This window comes from Myotis daubentonii, chromosome 3, assembly GCF_963259705.1.
Source record: "Myotis daubentonii chromosome 3, mMyoDau2.1, whole genome shotgun sequence".
Classification (NCBI taxonomy): domain Eukaryota; kingdom Metazoa; phylum Chordata; class Mammalia; order Chiroptera; family Vespertilionidae; genus Myotis; species Myotis daubentonii.
Window position 1 is genome coordinate 198,236,464 of NC_081842.1, and position 17,771 is coordinate 198,254,234.

Sequence of the window (17,771 nt, forward strand, 5' to 3'; positions counted from 1 at the left end):
AGGGCCTGTGGGAGGAAGGGAAGGGGTTAGCAAGATGGTGATAGCTCTCCATGAGACCAGGAGGAAAGGATGGGTGTGGTTGCATGTTGAGAAGAAAACTGAGAACACTTATGTCTGATGATCTCTATTTTCTCAGTGAAACAGAAAATGTGGGTGTCTCCTGAGTGGAGGTTGGGCTGCAGGGGATGCCAAGGCAAGTTGGAACAGCAGCTATGGGGAATGAGAACGGGAACCTTGTCAGCATGAGTGCAAGGTTGCCAAGTAGCATAAAGCTGCTTCCTCCGGGAAGACTTCAGTGGTTGCCTTGGTGAGTGGTAATCATCCTGCCCCAGCATGTTGTGTAGTCTTCACTTTCCTCATCCTGCCTCGCAGTGCTGTGGATTATCCCCACGTCCTCCATTCTTATCGGAAGGAACATTCTTGCAGAACATTCTTGCCGGGCAGGAACCTAACAGTAGTCCCTGTTGGACTTCCTGGCACCCAGCACAGGGTCTGACACATGGGAATCCTACATAATTCAGGATTCCTGCCTGATTTTAGACCCTGAATTTCTAAATGACACCATATTACCTCTCCTCTTCAAGGTTCACCCAGTTCTGACTTTTCAAAAATATGTCTTTTTCACTTTTGAAAGTAAAAGTTTAAACAGTAGAGTATAAAGTGTAGGTCCATCAGGGACTAAGGATTGGAGGTGGGACTGGGGAAGTCTGTTGCATGCATAGCCTGGTGACAAAAAAGCAGGCTTAGCCCTAACTGGTTTGGCTCAGTGGATGGAGCATCAGCCTGCGGACTGAAAGGTCCCAGGTTCAATTCCGGTCAGGGGCATGTACCTTGGTTGTGGGCACATCCCCAGTAGGAGGTGTGCAGGGGGCGGCTGATCAATGTTTCTCTTTCATGTTTCTCTTTCATCGATGTTTCTAACTCTCTATCCCTCTCCCTTCCTCTCTGTAAAAAATCAATAAAATATATTTAGAAAAAAGAAAAAAAAAAAAAAGCAGGCTTGCAGGTAGGCCCAGTCTATTTGATGTCAAGAAGTTGAGAGCCATTTTAAAATATTCCATCTGAATCTATATTGATTGGTATTAAATGTTGCCCACAGTATATTGTTGTCTGAAAAATAGTTACAGTACAGACAAACCCAGAACAATTCCTGGTACAAATTTGCCTGTTTTGACTCCTTTTAAGTGACAGAAAACCTAAGTCAAACCATCTTAAAGAAAAACTGAAATGTGGGGCCATCTTCAGTGATAAGTTCAGCCTGACAATGAGCCAAATGATTGTCTTCAGCCCCCAGGGCCGCCTCCTCCCCTAGGACTCCTTGCACAAGTCCTAAGACCCACTCTGGACCAATGTGGGTCACGTGCTCATCACTGAACCAATCACTGAGGCCAGGGGGATCCCATCTCATCACACTTTGGTTGGGCTGAGACAGGCTGCCAGTAGGCGAGAGGAAAAGGAATGAATGCCACGTGGTGATAAAGGCAGCACATCTCTATTTTCTGAATGCTATCCTTATCTCCACAGAGAAATGGGTGGGTGCCCCCAAAATATCAACAGGGTTTTCTCCAACTTCTAGGACCTGGGGCACAATCAGGCAGCTGTTTTTATAAAATCAGCCCCGAGCTTCATCCTAACCAGGATAGGGACCACCGCTGGAGGTTCATCCGGCGCTAATGGCATCCAAGCCTTACCGGGCTGTGGTTTATGCTGCAGGACCTGTTCTGAATTGTGGGGAAACGCAGTCCCCGAAGGCCCACCTGCACTCCAGGCTTCTGACCTCCTGGTGAGGAGGCTGGCAGGACCAGTGTTCATAGACCTGGCCTTGAGGAAGGCTGTGACCCTGAGCAGAGCCTTCCACCCCGATAACCACTTGGAACTGGAGACTCCTCCCTTCATGACTCCTAGATCTTAATACCTGGAGACTCACACACCCCCAACCCCCACCCAAATGAAGCCCTGTGGGTTCTGACCACACACATCCCTTTGGACACCGTTGCCACTTCTCTCAAAGTTGTCCCCTCCCCAGATGGGTTTCCAAACCCTACCACGCTACTCAAATCCGGCAAGAGGCAGCCACGGCCACTCTAACGCCACACATGAGACCAGGGACAGGCAGTACAGTTGAATGGCCTTTTATTTCTAACGGGAGCCACCAGCTGCAGCGGCCTCAGCCTGCCTGCACCCTCTGCACGGGTTCCTCGCCGACCGTCTGAGGTTCTTCCTGGCCATGCGTTGCTCGCGGTAGACTTTCAGCTCCTCGTAGTACTTCGCTCTCAGGATAGCCGCTCTCTCTTCGTACAGCTGCTTCTCCATGTCCGATTTTGCAGACCACAGCTTCCCTGAGGCCTTAGCCACCTGTATGACGGACCAGGTGGGGTTCTCCCTCTTCAGCTGGGCATAGTGGTCTTGGCAGAAGAGTAGGAAGGATGATGGAGGCCGCCTGGGCGCGAGTGGGTCCCGCTTTCTCCGCTTTTTCTTCTTGCCAACGTAATTCATCATCTCTTCCTGGTATCGGGCTTTGTCGAGCTTGGCCAGGGCTTCATATTTGGACTTCTCGTGCTTTGAGATGGACTTCCATTTTTCCGAACACTTTCTAGAGAACTCTTTAAAGCCAAGGAAGGTATTTGGCTGCTGCTCCTTAAACTTGTTTCTGTAATTCAATAAGAAATGGATGTAAGAAGAGACATTAACCTTGGGCCTTAGCTGGATGTCTTTTGCCATGTTCATCAGATCATATTTTTCTGGATTCAGTAACTTGGACAGCAGAGACTTTTGTCCCCACACTCCAGGAGCAATCTAGAAGGTGCTCTGCTTGTGGTGAATTGTCCTCTCTGTAAGAGCTGCAGGCAAGCGCCGGCCTTTTCAGTGGTAGTGACATTATTAGGTCATAGAAGGGGATTGTGACATCATCCACAAACTGGCCACTCGTGGCATTTGCATAGAGGGACTGTCATTGGTTGGCTACGCAATGGTCAATTTTTTGGATTCTCATGAAAGATAACGGTTTTTCTGGAGAAAGCTATTTAGTAGCGCCTTTCCCTGGACTATTTCTCCCTGGCTTCCTGGAGGCAGCAGCTTTGCTCAGCAACAAACCATGGGATCTGCCTTCCTTGCCGTAACATTGACAAAATGCCGCTGCATCCCTTCCAGAGACAGGCTGGAAGTAAGGAACTCGAGGAGGTGGATGGCCCTAGAGCTGTCGTGATAAAATGGGAAGCCTTTCTGTTTGCTTCGAATAGTGGCAGCTCACACTGCACAAAGAGTTTAGTAGTAACTCTAAAAATAATCAGGCGTGACAGCTTTGACTCGCTTCCTGTCAGGACAGAGTTGTCTGATTTAAAACCTGAGCACTTGGGCTGTAAGTCTAAATTCTTCTTCCTCTGAAGAGATTTGAGGGAGGGGGGAGGGCAGAAGGGAGGAGAACCCTGACGTTTTGCTAATTGCATTTGAGATCTAATCCTTGGTATATCAGGTGGACTCATTTCAGGGTTCCCCACTTCTTGGGGTTAGAAGGCCCAGGTCTAACAGCTACATTCAAATAGGTTGGGCCTCTGGTCTTTTGTAAAAGCAGTCGCAAATATCCCACCAGTCTTCCAACTGGAAGAAAAAGAAAAGTTCAAGTGTTGACCTTTGGTCACCAAGGGGTACTTGCTTATATGATAATGGAGTTAATATAACTCAGTGGTTGATGAGAGGACTAGAAAACTGAGCCTCATTAACATAAAACTTAACCTGTTTAAGGTAAAACAGCCGGGAATAGGTGGGAGTGTGGATTTGGACTCATTTGCCTGACTCAGGCCTTGCTTCCTCCCTCTGATAGAAAACTGCTCCTGTGAGGGCCGAGGGTCCAGGTGAGCCTGACAAAGAAACTTGCCGAAGACTAGACTGCATTTAGAATTTTTGCCAAGTCCATTCCAAGGGCTCCAAGATTGACTTCATTTTCCATCTTGTGTGAAAGAAGGGTGGAAACCGACGAGAGACCCAGTCTTGAATTCTAGCCCAGCACTGCCGAGGGCCACCCAAGCCATCCCCTTTCTTGCCGTGAGCTTATGATTTCTCATCTATAAAACCAGCGTGGTGGACTGGCCAGCACAGACCCTCTGGCTGACATGCTATAGTTCTGTGGCTGGATTTGGGGGCCTCTGAGATACCAGGGGCCAGCTGAGAATGTCTGGGCTAGGGTAGGGGGGAGAGGGGCCTGGCCATGAGAACAATTACTCTGAGGACATTTGTCAGCCCAAGTCGCTTTTTCCACTCCAACTTTTTCTCCCAAGAGACCACAGGTTGGCTCACAAGATGAACCCATGATAACCATCTGGGCCCACCAGATCTAGGTAGAAAAGATATAAAAGCGTAAAAGCTATGGCAGTCTTTGGTTGTTCGGGTCACATCCCTAACATGGAGGGATGAAGCGGGGGTCGAGGGTCCTTTGTCTGAAGCTTCCAGAGGGTAACTGCCCCCTGCTTTCTAGATCACTGCTGTGTGTGCTGGTGTCTGAGGTCTGCCCCTCCAGAGCCCCTTACCTACCTCTGCACTCTGCTCTCTGACCCATATGGACCACATCAATGGATCCTGTGTCCTCTGACTTCCATTTGTTTGGCCAGCGGAAATCCCAACAGGAGATGAAGGAGGGAGGAGGTGAGGTGAAGGCATTTACTCTCCTGGCTCCCTCCCAGGGGGCTCAGCTGGAGCTGGCTCTCAGCCCCTGGACCGAACACCTCGGCTTCTCCTTAAAGCATCCTCTGTAAATCACAGACCCCTTCCAGGTTCAGGAGCAGCCCCCTCTCCTTGCCCCCACCTGTCGAGGTGGCAGGAACTCTGCTTTAACTAGCCTCAAAGGACTAGCTGTCCCTTGTGTCTTTCCCACACCTTGCCCTTCCCTTTGTAAACAGCCTCTTTATTAAACACTCTTTGAATTCATCTAATTTGAGTGGCCATCTGTTTTCTGCTGGGGCCCTGATCAGTGCCATCCACTATGAACAGCCGTGAGGTGGATAAAGTGTGGACATCAGTCCAGGTAGGAGGGTATTGAGCTTCTGGATACCCAAGAGCAGAGCAGTCACACCATCTGGCATGGTCTGCATGGCCAGGAGTGCCGGCCAGGGCAGTGGCAGGACAAGACAACCAGGCCCAGGAAGAAGTGTCTCATATCCTTGAGATGACGTCCAGGCGGGGCCAGGCAGTAAATAGTTTAGGTTTTACAGGCCACACAGTTTCCGTTGCAAGTACTCAACTCTGCCCATGATAGCTCAAAAATAGCCATAAACAATATGTAATGAATGAGGGCAGCCGTGTCTCAATAAAACTGCAAAAACATCTGCCATCCCCATCCATTTTACATCATGACCCATTTATTTATGCACGTGCATACCTCATAATAATAATATTTACATAATGCCTAATTTGTGTCAGCCTCTGTTCTAAGCACTTCGCCTATATCAGTTCATTTAGTCCTCATAGGAGCCCTGTGTAATGGGATGGGGTGCTGTTTTTCTCCTGAAAGATAAATGTCTCTAAGCACAGACCTTACAGAAACAAAAGTTTTTTGAAACCTACATTTTCTATTCTATTCTGTTATAATCTTCCTCTATTTTATTTTGTTATTTAAACTACAACCCACAGACTGATCTCATGACTCCTTAATTAGTTTGAAAAACACTGTTTTAGGCAAGCTGGGAGGGAGCTCCCCTTTACTTGGTGATAAAATGAAATGAAAATCAGAATATGGCCTTTGGAGTTAGACAGACATAAGTTCAAATTCTAGCTTCACCACTTACTAGGCTGAGTAATTCCGGGCAAGTCTAGCTCATTACATCCTTCTCTGTGCAAAGCTTTGAAGTGATGATAAAAGCAAGGATTAACTCATTGAAATAATAGAAGCCCCTGACACTCCCCATCTCCTACAGTGTGGGCTGGATTAGGGACTTGCTTCTAATGAATAGAATATGGAAAAAGATTCTGTCTTTACAATGGAAGTACCAAGTAAAGTGAACATCAAGCCATGCTGATATCACATCCTCCCTGTCTATGATGTCATTAACAAGAGCAGCTCCCCTCTGTGGTATTCTCCCCCCAAATCCATAAACCCTGGTCTAATGAGGAGCAAATATTAGACAAAACCAAAGTTAATGAACATTCTAGAAAATACTTGACCAATACTCTCCAAAAGCATCATGGTCTTGAGAAAACAATGAAAGCATGAGAAATGGGCACAGATTGGAGGAGACTCAGTAGATGTGGTTACTGAATGCACTGAGAAATGCTGGACTGGGTCCCTGAACAAGAGAGGGAAGTAATGGACAGAGTGGGCAGATCTGGATAAAGTCTTCAGTGGAGCTAATGGTACTGTAGCAATGTTGATTTCTTAGTTTTGATACATGAACCATGGTTGTATAAGTTGCTAATATTAGGGGAAGCTGCTTGAGTGGTATTCAGGAAATTTCTGTGCTAATTTTGCAACTCTATTCTCATTTCAAAATAGAAAGTTTTGGTGTGTGTGTGTGTGTGTGTGGTTTTTTTTTTAATCTCTTCAGCCCTGGCCAGTGTGGCTAAGTTGGTTGGAGCATCATCTTGTATACATCAAAAGGTTGCAGGTTCAATTCCCAGGCATGGACACATACCTGGATTGTGGATTTAATCCAGGGTCAGGGCGTGTATGAGAAGCAACCAATCAATGTTTCTCTCATCAATGTCTCTCTCTTTCTCTTTCTTCTCTCTAAAATCAATAAAAACATATCCTTGGTGAGGATTTTTTTTTTTAAATCTCCCCAGCTGAAAGTATTGTGCGCCCAGGGTTGAGACAGCCTGCTCTGGACCCTTCTCCTTCAACACACACAGGGCAGATTTTTAACCTCGATCACAGTAACAAACTCTGGGCATATCTTTGTTGCAGTGTTTCTCAAATATGGGGGCATGCTGGAACCACCTGAGAAGCTTTAAAAAATCCCAGTGCTCAGGCCACAGTAACAGCAAGAGCAAAAGGACCAGGCACAGGCAGTAATAAATGCTTTGATGCTTCCTCCCTCCCACCCCCTCCTGCGGCCCCTCCACCTGCGGGCTGGGAATCAGTGGCTATGTGGGCCCTCCGAGCAAGGTATCTGTGGCAGGAAGAATAGCTCCACCAAGACCCCAACATCTGTGAATGTTAATTTGCACAGCAAAAGGAACTCTGCAGATGGTTTATGTTAAGGATTTTGAGCTGGGAGATTATCCTAGGTTATCCAGGTGGGCCTGATGTCTTTTCATGGGTCCCTGTAAGAGGAATCAGGAGTGTCGGTGTTAAGGATGGAGATGTGATGACAGTTGCAGAGGGACAGAGTCTGAAAGAGATTTAAGGTGTTGCCCTGCTGGCTTTGAAGATGAAAAGACCACAAGCCAAGAAACGAGTCTGCTTAGACCATCGGTTCTCAACCTGTGGGTCGCGACCCCTCTGGCGGTCAAACGACCCTTTCACAGGGGTTGCCTAAGACCATCCTGCATATCAGATATTTACATTATGATTCATAACAGTAACAACATTACAGTTATGAAGTAGCAACGAAAATAATTTTATGATTGGGTCACAACATGAAGAACTGTATTTAAAGGGCCAGAAGGTTGAGAACCACTGGCTTAGATGCTGGGAAAGGCAAGCAAATAGATTTTTCCCTACAGCTCCCAGAGGGCTCCACAGCCCTGCTGACACTTTGACCTTAGCCCAGTGATATTCATTTTGGACTTCTGAGCCCCAGAATTGAAAGATAATAAATCTGTGTTGTTTCAAGCGACAAAATTTGTAGTAATTTGTTAAAGCAGCCATGGAAAGCAAACACAGTATCTTTCTCATCTAACTGGTGGTCTGTAACTTTTCCTGTGCTATTCTTAATCCCTGCTTGTGTTAATAGAGATGAAATATTTACACTGATGTTTATTGTATTAGTTAAGGAGGCAGGGAGCATGATCTATTCAATGTCGCACACTCTTCTTCACTCGCTCGCTAACCCATTATGTCACTAATTCACTATTTGCTTACCAATTCATTCATTCACTCACCCATTCACCACTCATTTACACACACATGCACGCACACCACAATAAATAACTGTGAGTTCCTGGAGCAGTGTGGCTGATTTTTGATGACCTGTGAGAAGCAGTCTCTAAGGGATGGACAGATCTTAGAAAGGAAGGTGGTACTAGAGAAAGGAATCTGAAATTTCCTAGAAGCCAAACTGGTGGGGAAGGCAGGGTCATAAACCGTACACGTAGGCTTCCTTGGCTCTGACCTCAGGCCAGGCACTGCTACTCAATCAGATGTGACTGTGCTATTGTAATAAAAATAATGACAATGCTTTATGTTTATCAACTTTGGAAGCCTAGACAAAGAGGTTAAGCGGAGACAGGCCTTCACATTCAGGTTGGTTTGACTCCTGAGGCCATGTGCTCAGCCCCAGCTGGGAGTCTAGAGACTGCCTTGGCCAAGGTCAGGGAAAAGAGGAAACCAGGAAGCAGCAAGGCCAAGGAAGAAGCCAGGCAGAAGGAGAATGTTGTGTCTGAATCTCTGCACCGCAGGGATTCCGGGGAGACTTTCTCATCTGGGCTGATGCTCATTCCAGATGGATCTGATCAGGTGATCCCAGTTCACAGGATGCCCGGAGTCCAGCAGGTAGCCTGACCTGGACAGCCCACGGCACCACACCAGCCTCTGTGGAGGTGTACATGGAGCCTGCATCCACTCCTAAGGACAGGCGCTGACCGGAGCTGGCAGAGGTGTCAGCGCCCAGCCCCATGGACCAGTGGACAGGAAAGGGGGTTGATGATCAAGCACAAGAAGGGGATCAGCATGGTGGGCCAGGCATGCCCGCTTTCCTCAGGCAGGATGCAGCGAAAAGGGAGGAGATGTAGAGCAAGACCAGCAGAGGGGAGAGGACCCCACAGTGAGCCCTGCCTGCTTCCCAGAGGCCTTGGCAAAGCCACTCCCTTGCATCACCGAGTCCAAGCCCCTGCCTCTCTGAGCCACAGCGGACGTCTTTGATTTTGTCTGCTTAGGAACCCTCCCATCTTTTGAGCATGTTTCTTCTTTTGAAGAACTGTCCCCAAACCAGTCCCAGAGTTCTAGTAGATGCCCACGGCACATCTCTCAACCAGACTAAGCAAAGGCCTCATGTGACCCTTTTTGAGTTGGAACCAAGGAAAGAAGTCCTCTTCTCTCAGAATGAAGAGAGAGGGTGAATCAGGGAGCTCCTAAGGGTGGGCACGGCTCCAGCCTCGAGCAGCCAGCATTTGCAGTGGAGAGAAGGGAGGCAGCAGACAGAGCTCAAGAGAGATGGGGTGCTGAGAAGGCGGCCTGTGGCAGCCACGTCCCTGGGCCTAGTCATCCCAGCCACCACCCTGCTCTTCCGATGGGCTGGCCACAGCAGCCAATAATCTCTCCTCAATTCCAGACTGATTGGATCGGGATTTCGGCCAGGATTTCGGTCCAAGCTGCCAGACTCAGGCGGGGCTGGCTGGCTGCTTTCTGGAGGGAGAGAGGGAGCACCAATGATGCTCAAACTCACAATGGCAGTCAAGTGGCAAGCGAAGGCTGGCATGGGAGGCTCCTCGATAAGTCATGTCCAAGCGTTTCCTCTGGGTGAGAAGTAGTATCCAAATGTATTCCCGGAGGCCTCTGCAAGGCATACATTGCCACCCTCCCAGGAAGTGGGCAGGTCCCTTCTCTGAGTCATGCTGACAGTGAGCAGGCAGAAGATGGCCAGCTGAGTAAGCAGGAGCTGGTGGAGGCCAGGCCAAAGGGAAGGTGGCTGCCAAGGGTACCGGCTACTCTGGGTGCCACAGAGTGCCCTGTCCTTTCACCCCCATTCTGTTCTGTCCCTAGAGGGGATACAGTTGTCCTTACTTCCCCAGTGGAATCTAGGCCAGCCTGCTCCTGGTCTGCTTTATCCCTGTATGCTATGGAGCAGCAGTCACCAACCGGTGGCCTGCAGACCACTGGTGGTCCATGAGGTCCTAAAGGTTGGCGACCACTGCTCTGGAGAATAGGGTTTACGGCTAATGAGATGGTAACACCTTTCTTTTCAGACCTAAGCAAGGGAGGCAAAGAGTTCACATCTGTGAGGTGCCTACTGTGTGTCTGGCACAGTCCTGGACACGCTATATCCACCACCACAGCTGTTCTGCACAGATGAGGAAACCGAGACTCAGGAGCTATGTCACAGGCCCACCTTTACACAGCTGGTAAACAGTGGAACCCAGGTTCAAAGGCAGGACTGTCAGATTCCAAAGGCCCAGCCCTTCACCCTTGACCTTTTTAAACCTATTGCCTCTGTGTAGGGGAACAAGACAGGAAATGAACCAGACAGGTGACCTTTCTACCTTGGCAGAAACCTGAGCCAGGAAGGGGAGGGGCCGTGTGGAGTGTAAGCTTGCCTTGGTCTCCAGGCTCCTGAGGCCTGCACCCCATTCCTGGGCCACGCCTGATGGAGGTAGTCTCTAGTGTCTCCAGGCATGGGGACCATTAGGTCTCCACGCAGGATCTCAGTTCTAATCTGTAGTAACAGAGACTTAGGTGCAGCGAATGGGCAGCTGAGGTCGCAGCAGCTGGTCAGGGCCGAGATTGCTCTTAGATTCTGTCCCAATCAGATTGGAGAGGACCTGGCGGAGGACGAATGTACAAGGCACAGGACAGTGTATAAGAATGAAGGAGAAGTAGAAGAAATGATGCTCAGACACCGCGTTTGCAGATCTCCTGGGGGCACAGTCTGATTGGCCCAGCTCGGGTCACATGCTCATTCTTCCCCCAACCCCCAGTGCCATCAGCTGTGCCCTCAGGGTTTCAGGAGCTGTGGGTTGAGACAGAGGGAGACTGATCTTCTAAGGCTTCAGCACTCAGAAAAGAATGGAAGTACCTGATTGAGACCGGAGACAGAAGAGGAGAGAGTTGGGCAGCCCATTGAAAGGTTGTAGGAGATCCACCACAAGCCTCTTCACCCAGAGCGTGGCACCTGGCACCAGGCCCAACCCATTCTGTTCACTTCAGCATCATGGACACAGCCTCTCACAGAGTCAGGTAATGCCTCACCCAGCAGTCCCGCCAATGAGCAGCTGAGCTGGAAATGGAAGGAACTGACACCCCAAGCCACGCCCAGAACTTCTCAGTGTAACATCCCCAGGACATCAGTAATGACATCCTCATCCCTCCTGATAGCAAACACAGCCAGGATCCCTGCCCCTCAGTTCTCCCTGGCTCACATGCATGCCTCCAGGGTGCAGTGCATCAAAGGGAAACACATTTACCTGATGTAGTTAGTTGGTGTGGGTTCCCCGGAGCTGACAATTAGACGCACAGGGAAGGACCCTGATCATTTGTTGAGTTTATTGAGTTGCTGCTGGGGAAGAAGAAACATTTGCTCACATTCATTACCAACTTCACCGGTGCTGTATTGGGGATATGTCAACATGAGAAGAGTCCCCCCCAAAAGATACTAGCAGCTGCCACCTGAATGAGGAGCACAGCGAGGGCTGAGGGACCAAGGGGTTGGGGCAGCATGTCTTCATGGTAAACCCAGCATGACCTTCGAGGCCCTGCCTGCTGCCCCCAGGCTCACCTGCTCACCTGACCCCTGCTTTGCCCTATATATGCCGTCTGCTTCCACCAGCAAGATCTCATTCATGTGTTCATTCATTCAAGGGTTCTTCCTTCTAGTGAGTGATATTTACTGTGCCCTTTCTTTGTATCATGCACTCTGCAAGGTACTAAGGAAAGAACTGAACAAGAAAGAAACAGCTCCTGTCTTCAGGGAATTCACAATTTGGTGGGTGAGGCAGACCCCTGAATTGCCGCTGGTGAGCCAAACACTATGGTAGGGAAAGGGCAAGGAGTCCAGAGGTACATGGAAGAAGCCAACTTCTTGGAGCCATTGGCTGTAACATGACACTTGAAGGATGAGCAGGCAATAGCTAGAAAAGGTGCGGGTGTGGATCAAAGTGGGCAGGGAGGATTTGGTAAGGAAGTGAGTTCTTGATCACTCACTGGAGGTATTGAAAACATCTCTACCGACTCTTTGTCAAGAATGCTATATTTGGGCTTCATACATAGCTGGGCATTAGACCTAGGAGACTTCTGAAGCCTTCTCAAATAAGATTTTAAGGCTAGCTGGTTTCCTCTCTCCTGATCACAAATTAGAAAAAGTGTCCCACTATTGAAAGCAAGAGAATGCTGTTTGTTCATTCGTAAATTCTTTCATTCATTCAAAGGCATGTGTATGCTTAACCATCTCCACCAAAGCAGCTGCCTGGCGTAACTGGCCCTCCCATGGCCTTGATAGATCTTCCTGACCGTGCCTGTGGCGCTGTCAGCCCAGCTGCCTGCAGGCCGTCTCCCACCCCCACCCTCAATGCCTGTGCACTCCCTGCTCCCACCAGCTGAGTCTTGCTCTTTCTGAGAATCAGATGGGTTTGTTGCCAACTCTCTCGTGCCAGTCATACTTGTTATTGTAATTATGTGATTTAAATTAAACATCACATAAACTGATGAAATATGAGTGTGAAAGGAAATATAGTTGCATCTATGGAAACTAAATTGAATGCTTTGGAATGGCTCCATGAAGGGAAAGCTCTGGAAAGAATTGCTTCCTAAATATTAGGTGTGCGTGAGTGAGGCAGCTGTACCCACTGAGTCAGTTCCACTGGGACAGGGACCAAGTCTGTCTTGTTCACTACCACGTCCCCAGTGCTTAGCACAATGCCTGGCACATCATAGGTGCTCAATAAGTATTTGACTGGAGGAGCTATAGCAAAATTGGAAATGGTGAATGATGTATTATGGGAGTAGTTTATGCAAGATAGACAATGCAGAGAATGAACCCATAGTTAAAGGAAAGGCCGTGGTCCTGCATTAAATGGATTGGCAAATAAATGTATGTTCAAGTATTTTATATTATAAGGAAATGTTTAAGCTACTTACGCATTTTCTTATCATTCACTACTTAGAAAAGTAATTTTTTTTTTTTTTTTTTTACCAACCAACTATATCAGCAGAAAGGCCTCTATGGTAAGTGTCAATGAAATCTTTCTATAAAGGGCAAAATAAATACTTTTGGTTTTGTAGGTTATAGTTTCTGTCACAACTACTCAACTCTGCCATTGTAGCGTGAAAGCAGACAATATGTAAATGGATGAGTATGGTTGTAATCTAATAAAACTTTATTTACAAACAGCCAGCACGCTAGAGTTGGCCGACCCCTGTTCTGTGGAAGTGATTTGTTCTGTCAGGAACTGTGTTGTGTTGGTGAATATACCAAGAGAAAGAAGATCTGTCCCTGCTCTTAGGGAGTTTGCCTTCTAGACAGAGAGATGGACAAGTCAAAAGATGATCATGATTTGATGCGCCCAGTACAATGGCAGGAGCATGTGCATGGTGCAAAGGGGACACAATGGAGGGAACTGCCCCTCTGGTGGGAGCAGGAGAAGGGAGAGGTGGAGAAAAGGAGACATTTCGTTAGGTTCATGGGATGAGTGATTTTTTTTCCTGGGTAGTCAGGTGGGACAACAGAAGGGCATTCCAGGTATACAGGGAATAGCCTATGCAAGGCATGGAGGCCTGAAAGTAGCTAGAGTCAAAGAGGGTGTCATTGGAGAGGGAAGGCATGAAAAAGTTTGGGCTTAATCCTGGAGCCAGTGGACCTTCACCAGGACATTTCTAGAAGGGTTTCCAGTTGTATCCTCGTGTCCTTTCCATCTCTCAGGGAGAAGCGCAGTGGGCAGGTGGGAAGGAAAGAGAGCCTGGGAGTGGGGATAAGGTAAGGTGGTGATTACCTGCTGTATTTCATATTCTTCCCAGCCAGCCTTGAAGATGGAGGGCTGGTTTATGGTTGGCCCCGGGACACACAGATGCTTTAGCTCTGAATCAGATCCAAGTGGTGCACATAAATTAGTTAAGACATAAAGCCCACGGAGGTATTCTAGGACAGCGATCGCCAACCGGTGGTCCGCACTCCACTGGTGGTCTGTGAGGTCCGATAGGTTGGTGACCCCAGTTCTAGAACAGCCAGCCATGGGCAAACTACGGCCCGCGGGCCGGATTCGGCCCGTTTGAAATGAATAAAACTAAAAAAAAAAAAAAGACCGTACCCTTTTATGTAATGATGCTTACTTTGAATTTATATTAGTTCACACAAACGCTCCATCCATGCTTTTGTTCCGGCCCTCCAGTCCAGTTTAAGAACCCATTGTGGCCCTCGAGTCAAAAAGTTTGCCCACCCCTGTTCTAGAAGCACAGAAGTCAAACGCTGTATTGACTGAGAGTGGAGGCTGCAGAGAGAACAGGACATTGCAGTTAAATCCTGTAGGTTACAGGCCTAGCAGGGACTCCCCATATCTAGGGAACCACAGTGGGAGTAGCACCCAGTGGCAAATATAGTGCCTTGTATACAGTATATGCTTGGTGAATATGTGAAGGAACGAATGTTCTCCTGAGAATATCAGTTTTCAGGAATGATGAGATTTACACCAAGATCTCCTAACACTCCTCCCCCTCGGTCCCTTGCAGAGTCACTGTCATCTTATGAGGGTGGCTCTCAGCACCCCAACATCCTGATTGTGGGGGAAGCTTCTTAAGAAATGCTTTCCACAAAGTCTGCTCTGAGCTCTCCTATTACCAAGAAAAGAGCTTCGAGCTTTCTGCAGAGGAACTCAAAGCCACTTTTCCCATAATCAGCTACACGCATTAAAGGGACTGATTTTTTTTTAATCCTCCCAAGTCAGATTCCATTAATGAAGCCCCATTTAACGGAAGTCAATTTACCAAAAAGGAAAAAAAAAAAGGAGTGTAATTGCTTAAATACATTTTATGTTGTACCACAATAGCAATTTCCTGGGTGAACTTGGAATTCCCCAAGCCCCCCATAGTGAAATTAATGTGGACAGAAAGGTTTGAAAGGGAGAATCTCTCTTTGTGTTTCTCTCCTTTAATTATGATTCTAAGAGGGATCAAAATGAAAGAGGATGCTGGAGGGAGGGGAACAACAGGAACAAAATGAAATTCAGCCTAAACTGTTCCACTGCCTTCCTTCATGCCTGCATATTATGTCTGAGTACGTAAGCTCTGTGAGTGATGGCCTGGGTTTGAATCCCACCTCTGCCAGTTAGTAACTATGTGATCTTGAGCAACTTACCTAACTTCCCTGTGCAGCCAGCTGTACAATGGGAAATGGCATAAAAAGTGCAAAAGCAGAAAAGCACAAAAAAGCAGTCTGTGTTTCAGTTCACATAAGGTCTTCTATTTGGCTGGAGAATGGTGTGTGTGTGTGTGTGTGTGTGTGTGTGTGTGTGTGTGTGTGTACTCAGGGAGGGCAGGCAGGTGGGAGTCATACCAGGAAGGCTTTACTGAAAAAGTGGCATTTGATCAGTCTCGAAGGAAGTGAGGGAGTGAGCCAGGTGGAGGTCTGAGAGAAGATCCAGTTAGCAGACAGAGGGAATGTCAAGTGCAAAGGCCCTGAGATAGGATCAGGCCTGGCCAGTTTTGAACAGCAAGGAGATCATGTGGCTGGTCATAAAGAATAAAAGGATGAAGAGATGGGGAGACAGGAGAGAGAAGGCACATAGCCATAGTGAGGTATTTTACTCAGAGGATTGGAAACTCAGAGTAAAATTTTAATTTGTTTTTACTTAGCTCTGTTAAGGTACAATATACATAAACTAAAATTACCCATTTTCATTGTACAGTTCTCAGAGATTTGTCAAATGTGTGCATCCCATAAATTGCTGATTCTATCTTCTGCTTCATTTAGTCTGCTGTTGATTCCTCCTAGTGTATTCTTCATTTCTGAATGGTCCTTTTTTTATGGTTCTGTGTCCTTTTTAATGCTTATTATGTCTTTGTTTAAGTTCTCACTGAGATCATCTATTCTTCCCCTAAGCTCTTTGAGCATCCTCATAACCATTGTTTTAAACTCTGCCTCTGGTATCTTGGTTGCTTCCATTTCATTTAATTCTTTTTGGGGAGATTTCTCTTGTTCTTTTATTTGGGGCATATTTCTTTGTCTCCCCATTTTGTGTCTGTTTATTAAGTAGATCTGCTATGACTCCCAAGTTTGTTATAATGGCTTTATGATGTAGGTGTCTTGTTGGGTTCAGAAGCACAATCTTCCAGATCACCTGAGCTTGGTGCTCCAGGAATGTTTCTTGTGGGTAATGTGCACCTTCCTATTATAGTTGAGTCTAGAATGTTGTTGGCGCTTTTGTGGTGCGGTTTACCCTCAGGCTGGCTGACTATAAGGATAAACCTCGATCACCCGTGTATGAGTCTCTGTGCAGGGCTGCCCCCGAAGTGGAATTGTTTCCAGCCGGGTCCTGTGCCTGCCACAATCCCCCTTTGGGTATGCTGCTTGTGTGGCTAGTTGGGTCAAGCTCTGGTGTAGTCTGAAGGCCACCACTGGTTGTATTGGTTCTGGGTCCACTTGGGCAGGGTTCTGGTACAGGTTGATGTCATAAATCGTGTGTAACCAGCCTTGGGTTACCTGTCTGGAACTACCATACTGTTCACTGTTTGTGGCTGCATCTACTGGGCCTGGGTGTGCATGGGAGGGGCCAAGCTGTGTACAAGGGTCAGTTTCTTTTTTCTTTTTTTTAATATATATTTTATTGATTTTTTACAGAGAGGAAAGGAAAGGGATAGAGAGTTAGAAACATCGATGAGAGAGAAACATCTATCGGCTGCCTCCTGCACACTCCCTACTGGGAATGTGCCCGCAACCAAGGTACATGCCCTTGACCAGAATCGAACCTGGGACCCTTCAGTCTGCAGGCCAACGTCCTATCCACTGGGCCAAACCGGTCAGGGCAAGGGTCAGTTTCCTTCAGCTTATAGCTGGGGGCAGATCGGAGGCTACCCGGTCTTCCTGGAGTCTGCTGAGGAAACATTGTAGAGTGGGCCCAGGCTGGCCATGTTCACAGGAAGGGGGAAGCACTTACAGAGTTTCCTCCAAAAGCTTCTCCAGAGAAAGAACACACCAAAGATCCCCGCTGGGTGCAGCCAGTGTACCCTCTGCAGGACTCAAGCGCTCAGGGTGGTGTCGCTAGTAGTTGGGGGACCTGGTAGTGCACTCTCCAGGCAGGTCCTGGAACAGTAGGAGTGCTTGAGCTGGGAAGATGTCTGGGTCTCTCGCAGACTCTCTGCTCTCCCAGGCAGACTGAATCCCCCTGGTTTTCACCACCAGATGCACTGTGGGCTCCTCCGTCTCTGCTGCTCTGGGTTGGGGATCCCTGCATGGGGCTGAGCCCCACGCTCCTGGTAGGAGGGAGTTTTGCAGCTGAGATATTCCTCTGGTTTCTCAGCCACTCCACCTGTGTGTGTGGGCGGGTGGGGGGAAGGGGGGGCACATCCTTTTCTGTGTCTCCACCCTCTTACCAGCCTCTTTATGGCTTCTTCTGTAAATCCTTTGTTATAGTACTTCAGTTTAGCTAGCTTTCAGTTGGTTATTCAGGTTGATTGCTTTATAATTTAGCCATAAATCTGGTTTGGCACTGATTGGGAGGAGGTGAGGGTAGCTTCCACCTATTCTGCAGCCACCTTGGCATGTGTACATCGCATGTAACTGCCACCTTGTTCGGGATAGAGAACATTTCCATTGCCCAGAAGGCCCCTTGTACTCTTTCCCAGGCAATGCCTTCTGTAACACCCCAGCTCTGGCCACCACAGTCTGCTTTATCTCGCTGTAGATTGGTCTTTCCCAGAGTTGGATGTAAATGGAATTGCACAGCATATACTCTTATCACTCAGCATACTGCTCTTGAGAGTC

The 17,771-nt window shown here is 47.9% G+C and overlaps 2 protein-coding genes across 3 annotated transcripts in view; one reads left to right on the forward strand and one right to left on the reverse strand.

Moving 5' to 3' along the window:
• The window catches only part of CSMD2 (CUB and Sushi multiple domains 2), a 565,161-nt gene that overhangs the window by 264,927 nt on the left and 282,463 nt on the right, over positions 1 to 17,771 (forward strand). The gene's annotated exons all lie outside the window — the stretch shown is intronic.
• HMGB4 (high mobility group box 4) lies at positions 2,135 to 10,409 on the reverse strand. 2 transcript variants are annotated; one of them, XM_059686113.1, is made up of 2 exons: positions 9,534 to 10,409; positions 2,135 to 2,650 (listed from the first exon to the last, which is right to left on the reverse strand). In XM_059686113.1, exon 2 carries the CDS (start codon positions 2,497 to 2,499, stop codon positions 2,140 to 2,142), a length of 360 nt encoding a protein of 119 aa, XP_059542096.1. In that variant the 5' UTR covers positions 2,500 to 2,650; positions 9,534 to 10,409; the 3' UTR covers positions 2,135 to 2,139. The 2 variants fall into 2 exon arrangements, with proteins under 2 accessions (XP_059542096.1, XP_059542095.1); XM_059686112.1 differs by lacking the exon at positions 9,534 to 10,409 and having other exon boundaries at positions 2,135 to 3,080.